The sequence below is a fragment of the Marmota monax genome, unplaced genomic scaffold (genome assembly GCF_021218885.2).
Source record: "Marmota monax isolate L192 unplaced genomic scaffold, Marmota_monax_Labrador192_F-V1.1 WCK01_AAM20220418_F8-fsc00362, whole genome shotgun sequence".
NCBI classification, from domain to species: Eukaryota; Metazoa; Chordata; class Mammalia; order Rodentia; family Sciuridae; genus Marmota; species Marmota monax.
In genome coordinates this window covers 260937-278668 of record NW_026694757.1, presented here as the reverse complement: position 1 = coordinate 278668, position 17732 = coordinate 260937, and the positions used below count along the sequence as shown (strand labels likewise).

Sequence of the window (17732 nt, the reverse complement as noted above, 5' to 3'; positions counted from 1 at the left end):
TACCTGGGAGTGACGGCGGCCACCCACCTGGGTGCTGGCACTGGGCCAAACCCTTACCATCCCATCTTGCAGATAAAGAGCTGAGTCCCAGCTGGGTTGGTGACGTGCCCAAGGCCACAGAGCACAGAGGAGCTGAGCCCACTGTGAATCCAAGTCCATCAGACTCCAAAGTCTGGTCCTGGCCCAAGCATCCTCCTGGGCAGGGTGGCAGCAGGTGTCCACTGAAGTCAGCCAGGCTCAGGCCAGCACCCCTAGAGCCACGTCTGCTTGTTTTATGCACAAAGGTCTCCCTGCTCCAGGGTCTCCATCACGGGCCTAGTCCTGTCCCAGCCCACGTGGATCCCAGGGCTGGGGACTGCTGGACTGGATTTGGGGAAGCTGGGGACCGAGTTTTCTCTCCCACCCCAGATCCACACAGCCTCGTGCAGCACGCGCTGCCTCCACCCATCAGCCCCTTGGCCCAGGGCTGGCTGCTGGAGAGGCTTATGGAGGGCAAGTCCTAACTCGAGGAGATTTGCAAGGTGCTAAGCTGAGCAAACCCCAAAACTGCCAGGTGGAACAGGTTCAAGAACACAGCCACCAACCCAAGGCTGCCAGGTTGCAGCATCTGGGGCAACGCCATGCCGCCCCTCCTCCAGAGAGCCGCAGGGATACTCCAGGCTAGCCCAGCAGAGGACCTCCCCACCCCCACAACAGACGAGGGCCCAGGCTAGACCCAGACAACTGCCTGCGGCCTCCACCATCTGACACCGCCTAGCTGCTGGTCAGAGGGGATGGCTTCCCCTTGGGATCCCAGAGACTCTGGCAGACCCATCCACCCATCTAGCGGTTCACCCCTCCACCACCCCCAGCCCACCCCTAGGCCATGCCCAGGCAGAAGTGGGTGTGGCCAGCCGTGTTTCTGAAGGTTCTGGGCAGTTCCCCTCAATCGCCAGGGAAGCCTCAACGAGGTGGCCAGGGCAAGCTGGGCCTCCGAGGAGAGGCTTCCACCGGCCCAGGCTCTGGCAACAGGCCGAAATCAGGTTCGCACCCCCTGGCACTCAATTCACCAACCCCAGAAGGCGGTGCTACCACCCCCATTTCCCAGCAGAGGGAGGGAAATGGGGCTCCTAGCTGAGCAAGTCACCCAGGGTCAGCAGCAGCTGGATTCTCCTGCAGGCCTCTTCTGTGTCACATGGAGGGACGCCAGCCGCCTCGGCACCCACCAACTGATGAGATCTCTGCTCCGGGCTGAGCTCTGAGGACCCTGCAGGAGGCCCAAGGATGCCGGGGCAGCCCACTGGACGGGCGGACACAGGCTGCCCATGGCTTCAGGCTCCTGGAACCGACAGCCCCGTAAGGCCAGGAGGGGGTGCGGGGAAGGGAGAGGCAGGTCCTGCTCCCAGGCTGCCAAGGGCAGAGTAGGGAGTCTGGGCTCAACTCACAGCCACGGAAGGCTGTGGCCCTCCCACAGACACACTGTATGTCACATGATCGTCACAGCCTTCTGTTCCACAGCCTCGGTGAACTACTGGGTGGCTCAGCAGTCCAGAACAGAGTGGCCCTAGTGAATGGCAGTTATGTCCCTACGTCTAGCAGGCCCCGGACATGGGAACCTCGGACATGGGAACCTCGGGTGAGGAAGGGCCAAACATTCCTGTGGACTGAGTCGCTTCTGGTTGAGCTGTCTCTGCAGGGGATGCCAGGGACAGAGGCGGCCCTGTCCTCCCCCCTGGGAGGGTGCTGGGTGGGGCCACTGGACGCCCACCCCCACCCCCTGCCCTCTGGCTTCCAGTCCAAAGTAAAGCTGAAGGGGACCCATGCAGGTCAGGCAACCCCAGGCCTCTGAGCCCTTCTCCCCAAACTGGGGGCGGGGGCAGAGCTGGGGAGAGGAAGAAGACGGCACTCAGGCTCCCAGGGCGGGGCGTGGGGGTGTGGTGGGGGGGGTCCTATTTTATCACACTGTTTATTTTTCCAATTTTCCAAAATGGAAGTCTGGTGCCAGACAGCCCCTGGCAGAAAGAATGCAAAGTGTGCCCCCATCATAAGAAGGGGAGCAGTGCAGACCACCCCAGCAAGTTCCCAGGCTCAGGCCCCCCCCACCGCATCGCGGGAGAGACCTGGGCCCAGGAGCACTCCAGCGCGGCCCTCCGACCTCATCCCTCAGGCCGGCATCCAGTGCTTCCTGCCACCGCGTCCCAGTTGAGCACTGAGCTATTTTTATGTGATTTTAAAATAAAACATATCGGGGAGGAGAGGAAACCATGTGCTGCTCTGGTGTCAGAGTCGGCCCAGACCAAAGGCTCCGGCGGCTCCGAGGCCCAGGCGGCAGGAGGCCTGCAGTCCAGGGCCAGGTTCAAATCCAGACCTCCCTGGCTGGCTTCCTGGTCTGCCCCATGGGGACAACAGAGATGGTGTCTCCTCATGGGTCATTAAGATTAAGTGAAACAGGCCAAGAGAAAGGACTTTGGATGTTCCCACCATAAAAAAAAAAAAAAGGACCTATGTTTGAGGAGATAGGAGTGTTTGCCCAGACTTGAACGTTGCCCAATGTATGGAAATATCCCGTGGTGCCCCATAAATCACGTGGTGCCCCATAATCATGCACAATTTTGGGCTGGGGATAGCTCAGTGGTAGAGTGTGTTAAGCATGCAAGGCTCTGGGTTGGACCCTCTGTACCACAAAGAAAGAAAGACAGAACAATTTTGATATATTTGTTAAAAAATTTTTCTCTGCTACAAGAAAGATTAAATGGTACACATTGTGAGTACTGAGCACGGCAACTGGCACAGAATAAACGCTAGCAAATGATGTTATTGTTATTGTGATAATTATATTGTATAATACGGATGTTACAATACACCAGCCCGGACCCAGGGACCTATGATTAGGAGTCAGCAAAACCTGGCTGCTCTGTGCTAATGCATTTTAATAAAATGTGAGTTACAACCAAGGTCCCTCCTGCCATGGCCAAGACACTGCTCTCCCAAGCAAGGGACGGACATCTACCGACTCCCTCCCAATTCAGCAGGTCGGAGCCCTCCTGGCCCCACCAGGGCAGGTGCATTAGGGGGAGATGGTCAGGATGGAAGGAGCTCTCCCCTGGAACCTCCCTCCCGGCTGCGACTCACCCAGCCCAGGACAAAGGCCGGTTCATAAAAGTTCACGGATCCCAGGTCAGGGACCAACATCAGTGAAATTTACTATCAAGGCCACAGGATGAAAACAGATGACAGGGGACAGAGACAGCAGGAGGCGTAACTGGGGACGGTCACTGGCTGGCACCCGAAACAGAAAGAAAACACGACACTGGAAAACAGGAAGAAAGAGCCATATTCAAGGAGATAGTTCCCTGTCCTCAAAAGGACCAGGTGGCCCTGGGCAGAGGAGGAGCCCCAGGCTGCCTGGGAAGTGTGTCCCCCACTGAACCAGCAACGCGGGCCCGGTGCGCCTGGCTGCACCCTCCTGCCCTCTGCCACCAAGTGCGGTCTCCACTGGGCCCAGCAGCCTTGCCCAGACAGGCGCTGGCCTGGGAACCCGATGCCCATCCGAGCGCAGTGCTGGGGATGGAACCCAGGGCCTGGCTGTCCCACGGAGCCTCATCCCCAGCCCCGACCCGTGCTAATGATTTGGGAGCCTAAAAAAGACAAAGATAGAATTGGTGCGAGGAACTTTGACTTTTTTCTTTCAAACACATGTTTATGACAGAAGCTGATAAATTACAGAGCTGAAACGGTTAAACAGGACGGAGAGGCTACAGTGAGCCTGGGTGGGACGTTTCCTTGTGGTCATTTCTTCGGTGATCACCACGCCCATCTCCCCAGGAAGGCAGCCCAGGTCCAGTGGCCCATCTGAGATCGGGAACTAGTGCTTGCAACCCCGCTGGGGCCTCGCGCAGCTCAGATGTCTGTCACCACCCAGGGGAGGTGACACCCCTCCACCCAGCTCTGCTCTGTGCTGACCACCCAGGGGCCTGGACAGGCCTCCTCTTTCAAGTCACTCATTGCGCTCAAACACCCGTTTCCAATATCCACTCTCTAGAGACGAACATCGAGTTCTGATTTTTTTTCTTAAAACTCATGGGAGCCTCTCAGGAAAGGGTGGGTGGCCCCCAGTGACCCTTGGCCAAGGCAGCTTTGCCTGCCACTTCCCCCTTGGGGCCCATCGGGTGCTCAAGAAGCAGGCTCTCCTCCCCCTCCTCCTGGGCTCACAGAAGCTCTGCGGGGCTGGATCTAAGTCAAGTGCCGCAGGTGGGAGTCAAGAGTCAGATTCCAGCCTTATCTCCAGAACAGGGCACTCAGGGCTTATCTGCAGAGGAGGCTGAGATGTGCAGATAGCGGTTCCCCTTCCTCTTACTTGTCCTTGGCTTTGCAGCCTGTACACGGGGCTGCACAGAGAGATGGCTGAGCTGAGGCCCTCTTGACAGTCTCCTCCCCAGCACAGGACCTTTTCCTACCCTCAGAGCCGCACCTGGAGCTGTGGCCTACAGCAAACCTCGGTTTACTAATTCACAAGGCCAGGAAAGCTGTGCCTTGGGACCCAGCTCCTGCCAAAGACCCTGCCATCTCCGCAGAGCCCTGGGCCCCGAAGCCAGAGGTCCCAGTCCCCCCTCTGACACGCTCTGACCTACGGAGCCCTCTGTAAAGCAGAGGCTGCTTCCAGCCCACCAGCCCCTATGAGAAGCAGCAGCCCACCCACCCACAAATCACCAGCCCAGAGGAGGGCCACGCGGGTACTGGGGTGGCGCCCTCGGCGGCGTCTATAAGAGAGCCGGGTAGACGCGCCTCCCCTCTCACTGTGCCTCTGGGCAAGTCTTGCACGGTTGGAACCTCAGTCTCCAAGACTGACGGGAGGTGGATGTGTGAAGACACCTCCCGAGCGGCTGCTCTGCCTCAGCGGCTACGTCAAAGCCGGGATACAAGGGTGACCCAGGGTGGCCCTGCCTTGGTGACAAGCCAGCAACAGTACCTGGCTAACGGATGGGAAAGGTGGCTCCATGGGCGCATGTGGTGGCCTGGCTCTTTCTGTACCTGGCAGCAGACGCTCCAGCTGCCAGGTGGCAGTGCCCATCACGGACATCAGGGTCCACCCCAGACCCCCGGGCCCCTCCCTCAAAGGCTCACTAGTGGGTGCCTGGACTCGGTGCCTGGACTGAGTAGGGCTGCCATATAAAGTGCAGGACACTGAGTTAAACCTGAACTTCAGGTAAAGGACAAATAATTTTCTAGGCATGAGTTTATCCCAAGTGTTTTCTGGGGCACACCCTTCACTAAAAATTAGTCACCATCAGAAACGCAAGCTGGACACATCTGGGGGAGGCAAGGGCCTAGTGGCCTCACAGGAGAGCAGAACAATGGCTTCTCCAGCTCCGGCTCACCACGCCTGCCCCGCCCCCCCACCCACACACCAAGTGACCTTCCAAAAGGAGAAAGTCCCGCGGGCCATTTTCTTGCTTTCTTTTTTGGTGGTGGAGGGGCATTGAACCCAAGGGCACTTAACCACTCAGCCCCATCCCAGCCATTTTAAAAATTTTACTTAGACACAGGGTCTCACTGAGTCACGTAGCACCTCACTAAGTTGCTGAGGCTGGCTTTGAACTCACGATCCTCCTGCCTCAGCCTCCTGAGCCAATGGGATTACAGGCGTGTGCCACCACCGCTCCCGGCCTGTGGTCCATTTTCAGATACAATATTTGGCATTAAACGTAAAATCACTGGAGATGGGGAGGGGGAGTCCAAGGGGAACTGGACAGAGTGGTTATCAGCAGTTAACACCTGATTGTGGCAGAGTCACAGCCCTTGACAAACAGGAGGTAGGAGACGGGACTGGCCAGCCACCAGAGATAGACTGCATTTCTGCCACCTGAGAGCAAGGAGAGGAAGGGACAACTAAGGGGACATTTGCTTATTTATTTATTTTGATACTGGGGATTGAACTCAGGGACACTTGACACTGAGCCACATCCCAGCCCTATTTTGTATTTTATTTAGACACAGGGTCTCACTGAGCTGCTCAGCATCTCACCGTTGGCAAGGCTGGCTTTGAACTCGTGATCCTCCTGCCTCAGCCTCCCAAGCTCTGGGATTACAGGCGTGGGCCACCTCACCTGGCAGGACATTTCTTTAAATAATCCCGCGGGAGACTGTAAAACCTTCATTCAGGAAGACTGTGAGCCCCTAGTCCTCAGCCAGCGAGGAACCAGAGGAGGGACCTTGCACTAGGGATGCCAATCGTCGCCATTCTGGGTGCACCTACCCCGCAGACACTGATCCTGCAAGACCCCCAGTAAAACACCTGGCTTCCTCTGCACCCTGTGCCTCTTAGTCATGCCTGGGGTTGGGGCAGGGGAGCTTATGTCTCGCGTGCCCAGAAAGGGGCCTGAGAGGACGAGGTCCAAGCGCTGAGGCCGAGCTGCACGGGCTGGCCTTGCTCTGGAGCCCCACCACCGCGCAGGGACTGGCCAGGAGCTGCGGTCAGGAGACCTTTCCCAGGAGCACCCGCTCAGAGGGAGCGAGGAATCCGGAGAATGAGAGCGCTGACGCGGCCTGTGGGTGACATTGCGTCACCCAAACTGAGGCCAGGGCAGCGAAGTGCAGACTCAGCCTGAAAGGGTAGCAAAGGGAGGTGACACCATCAGACACAGCCAGAGGGGACAGAAGAGAATAGCCAGAGAGGCCCAGGCATGGCCAGCCCGTCTCCACACTCTGTGACCAGCTTCCCCCGGGGCACCCGGGCCCTTGGGGTCTGTTCACACCCTGATGAGCACCTCTGCTCCAGACGTGAGGGGGCACAGGGCTTGGAGAAGCAGGGAAACTGCCCCCTCCAGCCACCCTGAGGCCCACCCTGAGCGACTGGGGGCGGCCATGGTGGAGAAGGCTCCCTGGAGGCGGCAGGACCCTCAGACAAATGTTGCCGTGCGCCGGGGACAACCACGGCTCTCACAACACACAAAGTGCAGAACGCGGGCAGGAAGACCCCACTCTTCCCGGTGGTTCCACTGTCCGCCTTGTTGAAGGATCGCAGTATTCTGGACACTGCTGGCCCTGCGGCTTCTGGAGGTGATGTACTCGCCCCCTCCAGTCTGGCCCAGGCTCCTCTCTGCCCTCCCCTCCCCACTCCTCCTCTGCCCCCAGCCCCTCTGGCCTTCCTGCTGTGCTTGGACTGTGTCCCCCCAGTCTCCTCATGTGTCCAGATCCTTCCTGTTTTCCTGGCCTCGGCAGGTCTGTCACCTCCTCTGTGAGCTCCCACCGCCCACTCCAATGCAGCCGTGGGTGCTTGCTATCAAACCCCATCTCAACTCTCCCCGTAGCGCTTGCTGCTGTTGGAGACTTTCCTTGACACACTAGCAGATGGCCAGCTTGATTTTCTGTTGGCTTCTCCTAGACCGTAAGCCCCGGGAGAGAAGAGACTTGTTTGCTCACTGCTAAGCCCAGTAGTGCTTGCTACTGCATGTGGCATACAGCAGGCACGTGGGTCAGCTCTAGGTCACTGTGACAAAACACCTGAGAAAATCAGCTTAAGAGAAGGAAAGATTTATTTTGGCTCTCAGTTTCAGAGGTTGCTTGGCCCCATTGTTTTCTTTTGGAGTGCTGTGAACTGAACCCAGGGGTGCTCTACCTCTGAAGCTCCCGAGTTGCAGGGTTACCCAGCTTAGCTCTGTTGTTTTGGGGGCCTGTGGCGAGGCAGCACACCATGGTGGGGAGTGTGTGGTGGAGCAAAGAGCTGGAGTCATGGCGGCCAGGAAGCAGGGACAGACAGGAAGAGGCTGGGGTCCGGATACCCCCTTCATGGGCACGCCCAGTGACCTAACTTCCTCCCACCAGGCCCCACCACCTGGAGGTTCCACCTCCCAACAGCACCTGGGGCTGGGCACCAAGCGTTTAGCACCTGGGCATCTGGGAGGCGCTGAGATCCAACCCCCAACAGCAGGTGCCCCTCAAACGCATCCCGTGATGGCAGGAAGGAACCTTCAGGAACCTCTGCCTCGTGCCCACGGTTCACCCTCGCTTCTTCCCGGCACAGCCACACCCCTGCTCCAAGGGCGTCCTAGTCCACTCCAGCTGCTGTAACAAAACACCCCAGGACTAGGGACACAGACGACAGAAATGTGGCTCCCCACGTTCCGGAGACCAAAAGTCCAGGGTCCACGGGCCGTCGGGGTGGGCTCCTGGCGGGGCCCCTCTTCCTTGCCACACCCTCACGGGGCCTTTTGTCTGTGCCTGTGTCCATGGAGAGAGGCCTCTGGAGTCTCCTCCCCATTGTAAATGGTCACCAGTGCCTCCCCACCAGCCCCATCTCGAGCCGTCACGTTGGGAGGTGGGGATTCAGCACAGGAGCTCTGGGGAACACAGTTCAGTCCACACCATGGGAATCCATGTCCACTACTAGCAACCCCGGTTGAGGAGCTGCCGGAGAGGCCTCCTCCTTTCCAACAGCAGGCGGGCAGGGTCAGCCGCGGAGCCCCTGTGAGTGGGAAGACGGGCAGCTCCTGTCCACACAGCCTGGCGGTCCTGCCTGGTCACCCTCCATGCCTCGCCCTCCTGTGCCCTCCTTGGGGGTGGCAGAGGAGCTGACGGCTGGCTGTGGGGTGCGGATCCCCAGGTCTGCTGGCTTTGGTCTGCGTTCAACCAGCAAGAGGCCCAAGAGGACAGGGGGCAGGAGGGAGGCGGGAGGGTCCTCAGCTCCCTTGCCTTGGAAGGTGTCCCTAGCAGCAGGTGTTGCTTCTTCTGCGACTTCATCTCCTGCAGGAGAGGCCCGCCTGGGTTCCAGTTCCTGCCTGGTGACCCTGGCCCCTGGACTCTGTGACAGACCTCCTCACTCTGAGCCTCTGATCTGGGGCTCCCTCCACCTTGCTCACGCCCTTCCCTGCACAATGGAAACCAGCTTAACTACAGTTGGCGAAGATGGCTGTTAATTTCCAGTCTGAGTCCCTGCCCACCACGCTTTCTCCCGGTCAGGTGGCAAGGTGGCATGGCTGGCATCTGGGGACTCCTGCTCCGGAGAAGTTGACTTGGAAGGATTGAGCCTGGCTTGAGTCGGGCGATATTTATGAAGTTCCCAATGGTTTCCCTGTGCAGCTCAGTTGTTGCTCGGCATCCCAAGGTAGAAATGGATTCCAGGAATACTCCCTGCACTTACGGATCCAATTCCACCTACCGTGCGGAATCCAAAACCATCAGCCATGAACAAGTCCTGCAGCGCCTGGCGCCGGAAAAATGTGGGCAGTGGGGAGAAGCAGGATTTGAAATGCATGGAGCCAGGAGCAGTCTATGGAAAATTATTATTCCAATCGCTGGAGGTGCAGTTGGAAGCGAAGGATTCAGAAACAGAATGTCTCCCCACCAAGAGCTCACGCAACACCGCCGTGGACGGATGATCGTGCCCCACACACGGCTGGCTTTAGATGTGAATCACATCAAACAGAACTTATCAGAAAGCTTGTGTAGGACAAAAAAAAAAAAAATGGAAGGAGTGTCATGGACTCTGTCAGCCTCTACTCTTTCAGGCATCCCAGCCTCCAAAATAAAAAATAAACCTTGATCACTCGGGAAGACAACAGAATATTATGGGGCCATCAGGGGAAAAGTAACGCCAAAAGAGGGAGGAAAAATACTATTTTGAAGACACAACAGATCGTACTATTCTGGATTCTGTGATGCTTATAATTCTTGAAAGTTGTTTAACATTTACAATTTGAGGGTTGGGGTGTCGCTTGCTGGTGGAGGCTTGCCTAGCACACACGAGGCCCGAGCTTCCATCCCCAGCACCACACACAAAAAAACTAATAGTAAAATTCACAACTTGCTATTATCTCTATTCTCACTCTAAAAACTCACATTCTTCTTTTTATTTATTTTTTATTTTTATTTTTTCATTGCTGGGATGGAACCCAGGGCCTCGTGCGAGCTGGGCAGGTGCTCTACCACGGAGCTGCACCCAGCCCCGCACGTCCGTCTCTCTAGGAGCTGGACGAGCCCCACACACCCTGGATCTGTCCCTGTGGCTCCCTGTGTCTTGTTTGGCTTTTCGACTCTTGCATTGTAGGTACGAGAACCCACGGCGGGGTCCCTCTGTTCCAGACACGCAGGTTTCTGCTTCCTGGGTAGACCCCATACACACGCAGGAACACACTGCACCCCGGGGACCAGGAGCCCACGCGTGGGCAGCACCGGTGGACAGAGGGGCAAACCGCAGATGACATGGAGAATGGCCAGCAGGAGCACTCCAAAGAGCGGCAGGAGGCCCTCCCTCAACACCAGGAAAGCCACACCAGCCCTCCAGGGCTTCTGCTCAACAGGCACCCAAGTCCCCAGGGAGGTCCTCCGGTTACCACACAGGATGTACCACAGAGAGCCGGAGGCTGAGGACTGCTGTGCAGAGGGGCCCTGGGAGGACCGGCCAGGACCACGTGAGGAAGACGAAAGAGAGAGGAACGAAGTGGCCCCTGTGCAGGGTCACCCGGCAGCCACTACTCTTGGCTGAGGAACCAGAAGTTTCCAGAAGAAATGACTGCAAAGCACTCGATCAGCAGAATGAGATCCACAGGAGACCGGGCATTCAGGTGGCCCAAGTGCACAAAGAGGCACCTCCTGGGTCCGAGCACCCACAGGGGCCAGGGAGGGGAAGCCAGGTGGGGCTTGGCACCGCAGCCAGTCACAACAGGGAATCAGAAGCTGCACGTGGGGACAATCTTTCCAACAAGCTGGGACCTCTGTCACTGAAGACAGAGAAAGAACCTCAAATCAAAGGGGCACAGAATTCACCTTGAGAACGCAGCCCCAGGGCGGAAGCCGGTACCCAGCCAGCCCACGCCCCAAGGGCACCAGACAGACACACGGTCAGCTCTGCAGCGCCCTCAGGGAGGTCAGTCAAGGTCTGCAGACCCATCAGGGCCGCTGCTGGGAAGGTTAAGTAAATTAGGGAACATCCACTCTGAAGAGCCAGGAATGGGATGGTCCTGGGCTGTGCCTGGATCTGACTTCCTCCCAGGGAAGAGCAACACGCAACACGCAATGGCCTCTGCCTCCTGCCTCTGGCAGTTAAGAGCCCTGCGCACCTATGGAGTCAGGCCCTGCAGAGAGCCAGAGGGAGGGCTGGACTTTCCTCTCAGCTTCCTGTTTGCATTGTTGGGCAACAAGTGACAGCCCGATTGACAGCCGCCCAGGACAACAAAGCCCAGGAAGACAGCTCCGGCCGCGTTTCAGGAAGCTTCCCTGAAACCAAAAACCAACAAAAGGGACGGGGTCTGGCAGTGAGCGCCCACTGAGCCCTGCGACCAGGAGGCTGTGCTCCCAGCGTGACTCACTGCGGAGCCCAGGTTCGCCACACCTTGGCCCCGAGGCAGCCTGCTGCCAGCCCTGGCGAGAAGTCACCACCTCTTCCGCCCCAGCCCCACGATGCCAGCTGCTGTTGGTCCACCGCCTGGTGCCTCGTGGTGATGGTGTGACCGGGTCACCTCTGAGTGGCACCCACCACACACACACACACACACACACACACACACACTGACCCCAAGGCCACATAGCCCAAGTCACGTAATCATTAGTGAGTTTCACGGACAACCCCCCCCCAATCCCTCTGTTGAGTCGGCCGAGTCCTTCGCAGGCTGGACGCTGACCAGGGCTGGATCTAACCCACTTCCAAGTGGCTTGGGTTACATGACAGCCAGCCCCCCACTGGGAGCTGAGTCTGGATGGAATCGGCAGCTGTGATTTACGGGGAGGCTGTGAAAGAAGCTCGGGGTGCAGACCTGAGCACCCACAGCACAGGCCCGGCCGCCTGCCAGCTCGCCCCGGCCCGGCCCGTCCTGGTGCTCACCTGGGGCCCAGCTCCAACCCGGCAGACAGTCGGCGCGGCTCCATGTCAGCCACTGCCCCAGCACGCCTGGCCTGGTGAGGACCGGTGCCCAGGCACAGCACGAAAGGACTTCCTTGGCCACTGAGGCCTACCCCCGGGGGCCCTGGTGCAGAGCATCAGAGGGTCCTGGCCACCACCTGGGCTTCGTGGAAGGCCTGGGAGGAGCTCGGACAATGGCCATGCACTGCACCTGGGCAGAGACAGAAACCGCCTTCTCCAGCAGGAAGAGTGGCACTCCCACCCAGACCCTCCTGAGACCCCCCAGGTCGACGTGGCCTCTGGCCCTCTGCAGCCCCAGCCCCAGCACTGCAGGGTCCCTGGGCTGCTGGGGCTCCAGGACGACTGGTGACTTGGGTGCCTGTCAGAGGGGGCAGGCAGCCTGGGCCCGCGACCTGAAGCTGCTCTTGCCATTCCCTCCCTGCCTGGCTCCTGGTCCCTGTCCTGGAGGTTTCCAGGCTGCCGACAGTCACGCCTCAGAGAACCAGGTCAGATTAGGCCCGGGAACAAAGCTCAGCTGTTGCAGAGCTGCGAGAGGACACTGTCAAGCAAGACGCTAGGGAGCTGATCAGAGTCCCCTTGGTGGTGGCTGCAAATGGATCCGGGCCCAGGCTAGGGTCAGAGAGATAAGGCACTGAGAAACTGGGCTGGGAGCAGAGTGCCCACTCAACCCTGGGGGCCAGGGCCAAGAGCCACCCGGGGCTGCTGAAGAGGGCCTGGAGCTCAGCAGTTCCCAGCAGACTTTTCTGGAATGAATGACCGAATCCACGTGGAGAGCTGGAGCAGGCCAGGACCCTCAGGGAGGCGGGCTCCTCATAGTCCAGCAGGGCTGCTCTGATGAGGCTGGCCAGCGCCAGGCTCCTGGCCATGTTCCCAGGGCCCAGACACAGCTCTCCCATCAGCAAAGAGGCAGAAGCCATCAGCCCACCTGCCGGGGACACTCCCATCTCCAGGGAAGCTCAGCACCCCATAGGCCTGGCTGCCAACGAGCCCGTGCCTGACACCACAGTGGCTCCGCAGTAGCCCTCTGCGCCCAAGGCAGACTCCTTGGTGGGATGGGATCATGGGACGTCTGGCTGTTGCGGCCAGGACTCTGTCTGAGGTCTCTCTGGAAGACCAATTACTCAGCTTGGCCCTTCCCTAGGCATGCCCCCCCCCCGACCCCCACAAATCCCCTGGCACAGCCAGGAGCTGAACATTTCCATGTGGTAACCCCAACAGAGGCACAGGAACCCGGCAAGTCACCTCCTTCCCCACTTCCTCCCCCTTGACCCCCCTCTCCCCACCAGCCCCGGTCAGCTGGATACACCCAAAATCTCTTCAGCCCCAGCTGGGCCTGCACCAGGGCTGAACCTTCCCTTATCAGGTGCATCTTAAGCAAGCTGCAGAGCACACGCCACACTGCTCACGGACAAACACGCGGAAGCGAGGGCCCGCCCGAGGGCTCTGAAGGGGACCAGGGTACCTCCTCAGGGCTCTTCAGGTGAGACGTCCTCTGCAGGCACCCACCCGGGACCTCCAAGCACATGGTTGGCCCCCATGGCTACCTGGACTACAGACCACGACTCCAATGTGGCAATCAAGCCACACCTGTCCTGGCTTGAACTGGTCACACCAGGGATCCAGGTAGGAGATGAACCATCCCAAACCCAAGTCCATTGCCAGGTGCACTGGACTAGAATCCCCCTGGGCAAGCGGAGGAGCTGTCGGCTGGCCGGTAGCTGTGGCCTGGGGTGAGCAGGCAGTGTGGGGAGGCCGCCAGGTACCAGCATGCGTCCTACCTCCGCGCAGGCCGGGAAGAGGACTAGCCTGGGACCTGGGGGCAGCACAAGCCCAACAGAGCCCTGGACTGGCTCCCTGGACGGCCCTTTTCCTCCTCCCACGTCCCCTGAATGCACCAGAGCAAGCAAGAGGAGACAAGGGGCAGCCCAAACAGGCCGAGCCTCGGAAGGGCCAGTGGGGAAGAGGAAGAAGCCTGTGTCTGTGTCCCCTGAAGCTCGCCTCACCAGGGAGCTGCCTTGGGGTGGAGCTCCCCACCCCCTGGACAGCTTGGCCCTGAGCCCCTTCTGAGGCTGCTTCCTCTGGGGCGCAGCCTCCTTCCTGCCTGTGAAGTGTCATCACAGCATAGAGCATGACTGGCACCCCTCCAGGGGCATCCTGACCCCATGGAGAGCCCCAGAAGAACCCCCAAGGGTGAGCACACACACTCTCTCCACCCGTCTGGTGGCTCACGGGTCTCAGGCAAGTCCCCCTGCTACTGCCACTTGAGGATTCCCAGGGTAGCCAGGGACACCGAGAAGCAAGTTCCATGGGACCCAGCAAGCAGGGAGAAGTCCCAAACTCAACCCCAAATAGTGGGACGGGAGCCGACTGCCGCTGGCTGCAGCATGGAGGGGCACAGTCCTGGCCTCCAAACCACAGGAGGGGCCGGAGGCGGGGAAGCTCAGGGTTGTCCTTGTGCTGGGCAAGCCGCGGATACCTCACCCTTCCTCCTGCCGATAACTCGCTCGGGGACAGAGACAGAGCAGCCCTTGTGTGGATCAGCTCATTTAACCCTCACAACTTAGCACCGTCCCTCTTTAACAAATGAGCAAATGAGACGCGAGAGCGAGATCAAGTAACTCGTCCCCAAAGCAATGAGGCCGCCGGGGATTAATCCCAAGAGTGCAGTGGCTCTGAGCCCACACGCCTAACCACTGGGCAACACTGCCCGTAGCCTGGCACTACGCAGCTTCCCTGCAGGAACAGGGAGGTGCATTCAGAAGAAGCCTGGAGTCACCCTGGGGCTGCTGGATCCTGGCCCTGTGGCTTCCCCACGGCCTTGGCTTTGCTCCCCACCTGGAAAGACCCTTGTCATACTCCACACTCCTCCCTCCTCCCTCCTCCAGCCCAGCTCAGGCTCACCTCCGGCTGCTCCCTCCCTCCTGCAGGGCCCTCTGGCATTCAGAGGCTGCACTTGGGAGGCAGGGGTGGCATGAGTCGTGTCTCACCCACATCCTGCCTCCCCAGTGATAGTGCAAGCTCCCACAAGCAAGAACCACTTCTTGTCATTTATTTGTACCCTCCTGGCCTGGCCACATGTGTCCAACACACACACGTGTTCCATGGTAGCGCATAGACCCATTGTCCTGGAGGTCACCCTTCAGAGGCGCACGGGGGCTCACACAGGCACTACTGAGGACAGCCTGGCCACCATTCCACGTATTTGCAAGTCCAGAAATAGGTCCACAGCAATAATCCCCCTCAACCAAGGGGAAACACAAAAGCCTTCCTGGTTGCCCTTGGATTTCCAGACTCTGGGGAGATTTTTAACATTCTTGATTCCATGGCATTGACGGCTGCTGAAGGGCCAGTGTGACTCCAGCAAGTGCCCTCACCCAGGACAGGGCTGGCTCCAGACCTCGAGGACACTCAGCATGGGGCCAAGAGACCCCAGCCCTGATCAGCACCTGCAGCTCCACTCAACAGCTGCAACAGAGGGACCCAGCACAGCCGGGACCACTGCCAGGCGGGAACCCTCCCTCACACCATCCTCCCGGGGGCCCCACCCCTCAAGGCAAACACCAGGGCCTCGGAGCTGCTTCCTACTCACCCCATAAACTACTGCAGAAAGTTTCAACCTTTTGAAAAGAAAATTTACCTGGGCAGGTGCAGGTAGGTGGAGAGAGGAGCAGGGAGCGAATGCTCCTCTCCCTCCTCTGAAAAGGCCCTAGGCTCAGGGACCTCAAGCCTGTGCAGGAAGGAGATCAAGGATCCAAGACCTTAGGGGACCCAGACACCCTCCACCAGCCGGATCCCCCAGCTGCAGATGAGATGAGCAACCAACAAGAGCAAAGGGCCATCCCGGGCAGGCTAAGGAGCCCAGGGAAGGCCGCGCACCGCGGCCATGCCCACAACCATCCCAGGCATCTGGAGCATGCTGGGGAGGGAGGGAGGTCCGAAGCCAAACCCAAGCATATGCCACCTAGAAGCCCCCTCCTCCCCTACCACGACATCAACTCGCCTGCTCTCCTGAGACACAGCTGTGCTCAGTGTCTGGGGGTCATGTTTGCAACATGGAGGTGGACACGGACATTCTAAGTTGCTGACCCAGGAGGGTATTTTAGGAGAAGTTCTGAATGATCCTTTTTGAGACAAGGTCTTCTTTATTGCTCATTTTGTTACCAAATATGGAAAGCAGGAGGGAACAGAAAATGACCCCAAGACTGAGGGATGGCCCAAATGACCTCTTTAGTTCCAACCAAGACCCATGATTCTGACTTAATCAATAAAAGTTAATTCGTGGGTGCTTGGCAGAAAGCTCCATGTCCAAATAGGTTAAGTGAGGAACACAGAAGGCTTCAGGGTTGGCAGGAGATTCTGGAGATGAAGGACACCACCTGGGTCATCAAGGAAAAAAGAAAACAAGAGTGGGGATCAGGAGTGTCCTTAATCTGCAGGGAGCACATTAAGGAACAGGGAGCAAACGCTGGTCACCCTCCTCTGAAAAGGCCCTAGGCTCAGAGACCTCAAGCCTTTGCCGGAATCGGACACCCTCCACCGCCAGGTGTGGCCTCAGTGGCCCATCTGAGGAATGGGGCTGAGGAGCAGGAGAAGGGGAAAGGCTTACCCCAGATCCCAAGTGCCCTCGGGCTGCCTCTACCTGTGAGTCAGGGTGCAGCACACCCGGTTTCCTGAGACCCAAAGGCAACCCACCAGAGTTGCTGTGCTCAGGCGCTGCGCTTTGGTCCCCCTGGGCAGAGGACCAACAGGAGTTAAGGTGAAGAAGGGACTGCGGCCTGGAACGCCAGCCCAGGAGGCTGAGCGCAAAGCAACCCACTCCCTCGCCCCCCACAGAAATGCACGCGGGGACTCAAAGCACCTCCACTGGAAGTGAGCGAGTCCAAAGGATGGACGAGCACGGCCAGGAGGCGGGAGCGTCCCTCAGAGCAGCCTCCCAGACCCCTGAGCCAGCGGGGGCTGAGGGACAGTGGCAGGACCAACGTTAGGCGCTGCACCAACCAGCGCGGCAGAGGTCCGAGGGCTCGGGCACCCGCCCACGTCACACGCGGGGTCCGGGGTCGGCGCGCAGCAGCGGCCACTAGGAGCAAAGGGGAAACCCAAGTGCGTGGACCGGGCGGGGGCGTCCCCCGATCCTGATCGCGGGGAGGTGGCTGCTGTAACCTAGCCCGGCGCCAAAGCCTGTCCTGGAGTAAATCGACCTGCTGGGGCTCCGCGGGGGGAAACTGCTCAGCTCCCAGGTGGCCGCGATCGCTCGGGCCGCCAGCGCTCAGGCAAGAAGGGCTCGTCCGGGACACCGACCCTCCCCACGTCTGGCGCGGCGCCCACCTGAGTACGACTTCTTCATATTGCCGCGGTGGCCGCCGCTCCCAGGAAAGTGTGACCGCCAGGCCGCGGGGCTCGGGCTCCCAGGTCGCTAATCCAGGGCCGGGAGTGGGAGGGAGGAGGGCGGGAGGACGGCGGCCCCGCCTCGGTCCCTCCCCGCCCCGCCGAGGTGCGCGCCGCGCCCTTCCCTGCGCCCTAGCGCGCGGGCTGCTGCACCTGGCGGCGGGGACAGGCCCGCTCAGGGCAACGCCGGGCCCGAGGGGCCAATCCCGGGTGAGGTCCTGCTGGCGCGGGTCTCTACAGCCCCGAAGCAGCTCCGTCCCAGGGTGGGGATGGCGGATGCGGGACCCCCGCGCCTGCAGCTCCTGGCCCCCGCCACACCCCCCTGGCGACAATGGTTGGTTCCGCGAAGCCTTTCAACTTTCCCGTCCTGAGCCCGGGAGGGGCGGGGCCCGGTGGAAGAGGGTGGCGGTGCGCAGGGCGCAGCCTAGGGGTTCGGGGCGGGACGCTGGCTCAGGAACCCGGGCAGTGCCGGACAGGCGAGGCTCGCTACCTTTCTGATAATCAAAAGGCC

The 17732-nt window shown here is 59.6% G+C and overlaps 1 protein-coding gene and 1 long non-coding RNA gene across 3 annotated transcripts in view; one reads left to right on the top strand and one right to left on the bottom strand.

Moving 5' to 3' along the window:
- Positions 1-17268, bottom strand: part of Septin9 (septin 9) — a 140878-nt gene extending 123610 nt beyond the window's left edge. Inside the window, exon 1 of the mRNA XM_046424942.2 lies at positions 17162-17268. Coding sequence (XP_046280898.1) covers positions 17162-17180 — 19 coding nt within the window. The 5' untranslated portion in view covers positions 17181-17268. The remainder of the gene's footprint in view (positions 1-17161) is intronic.
- LOC124079420 (uncharacterized) lies at positions 935-2791 on the top strand. Of its 2 annotated transcripts, XR_006847362.1 has the most exons (4): positions 935-1022; positions 1159-1335; positions 1498-1615; positions 1974-2791. It is a non-coding gene; the product is annotated as an uncharacterized LOC124079420 (long non-coding RNA). The 2 variants fall into 2 exon arrangements; XR_006847361.1 differs by lacking the exon at positions 1974-2791 and having other exon boundaries at positions 1498-1916.
- Positions 17269-17732: the final 464 nt, after the last annotated feature.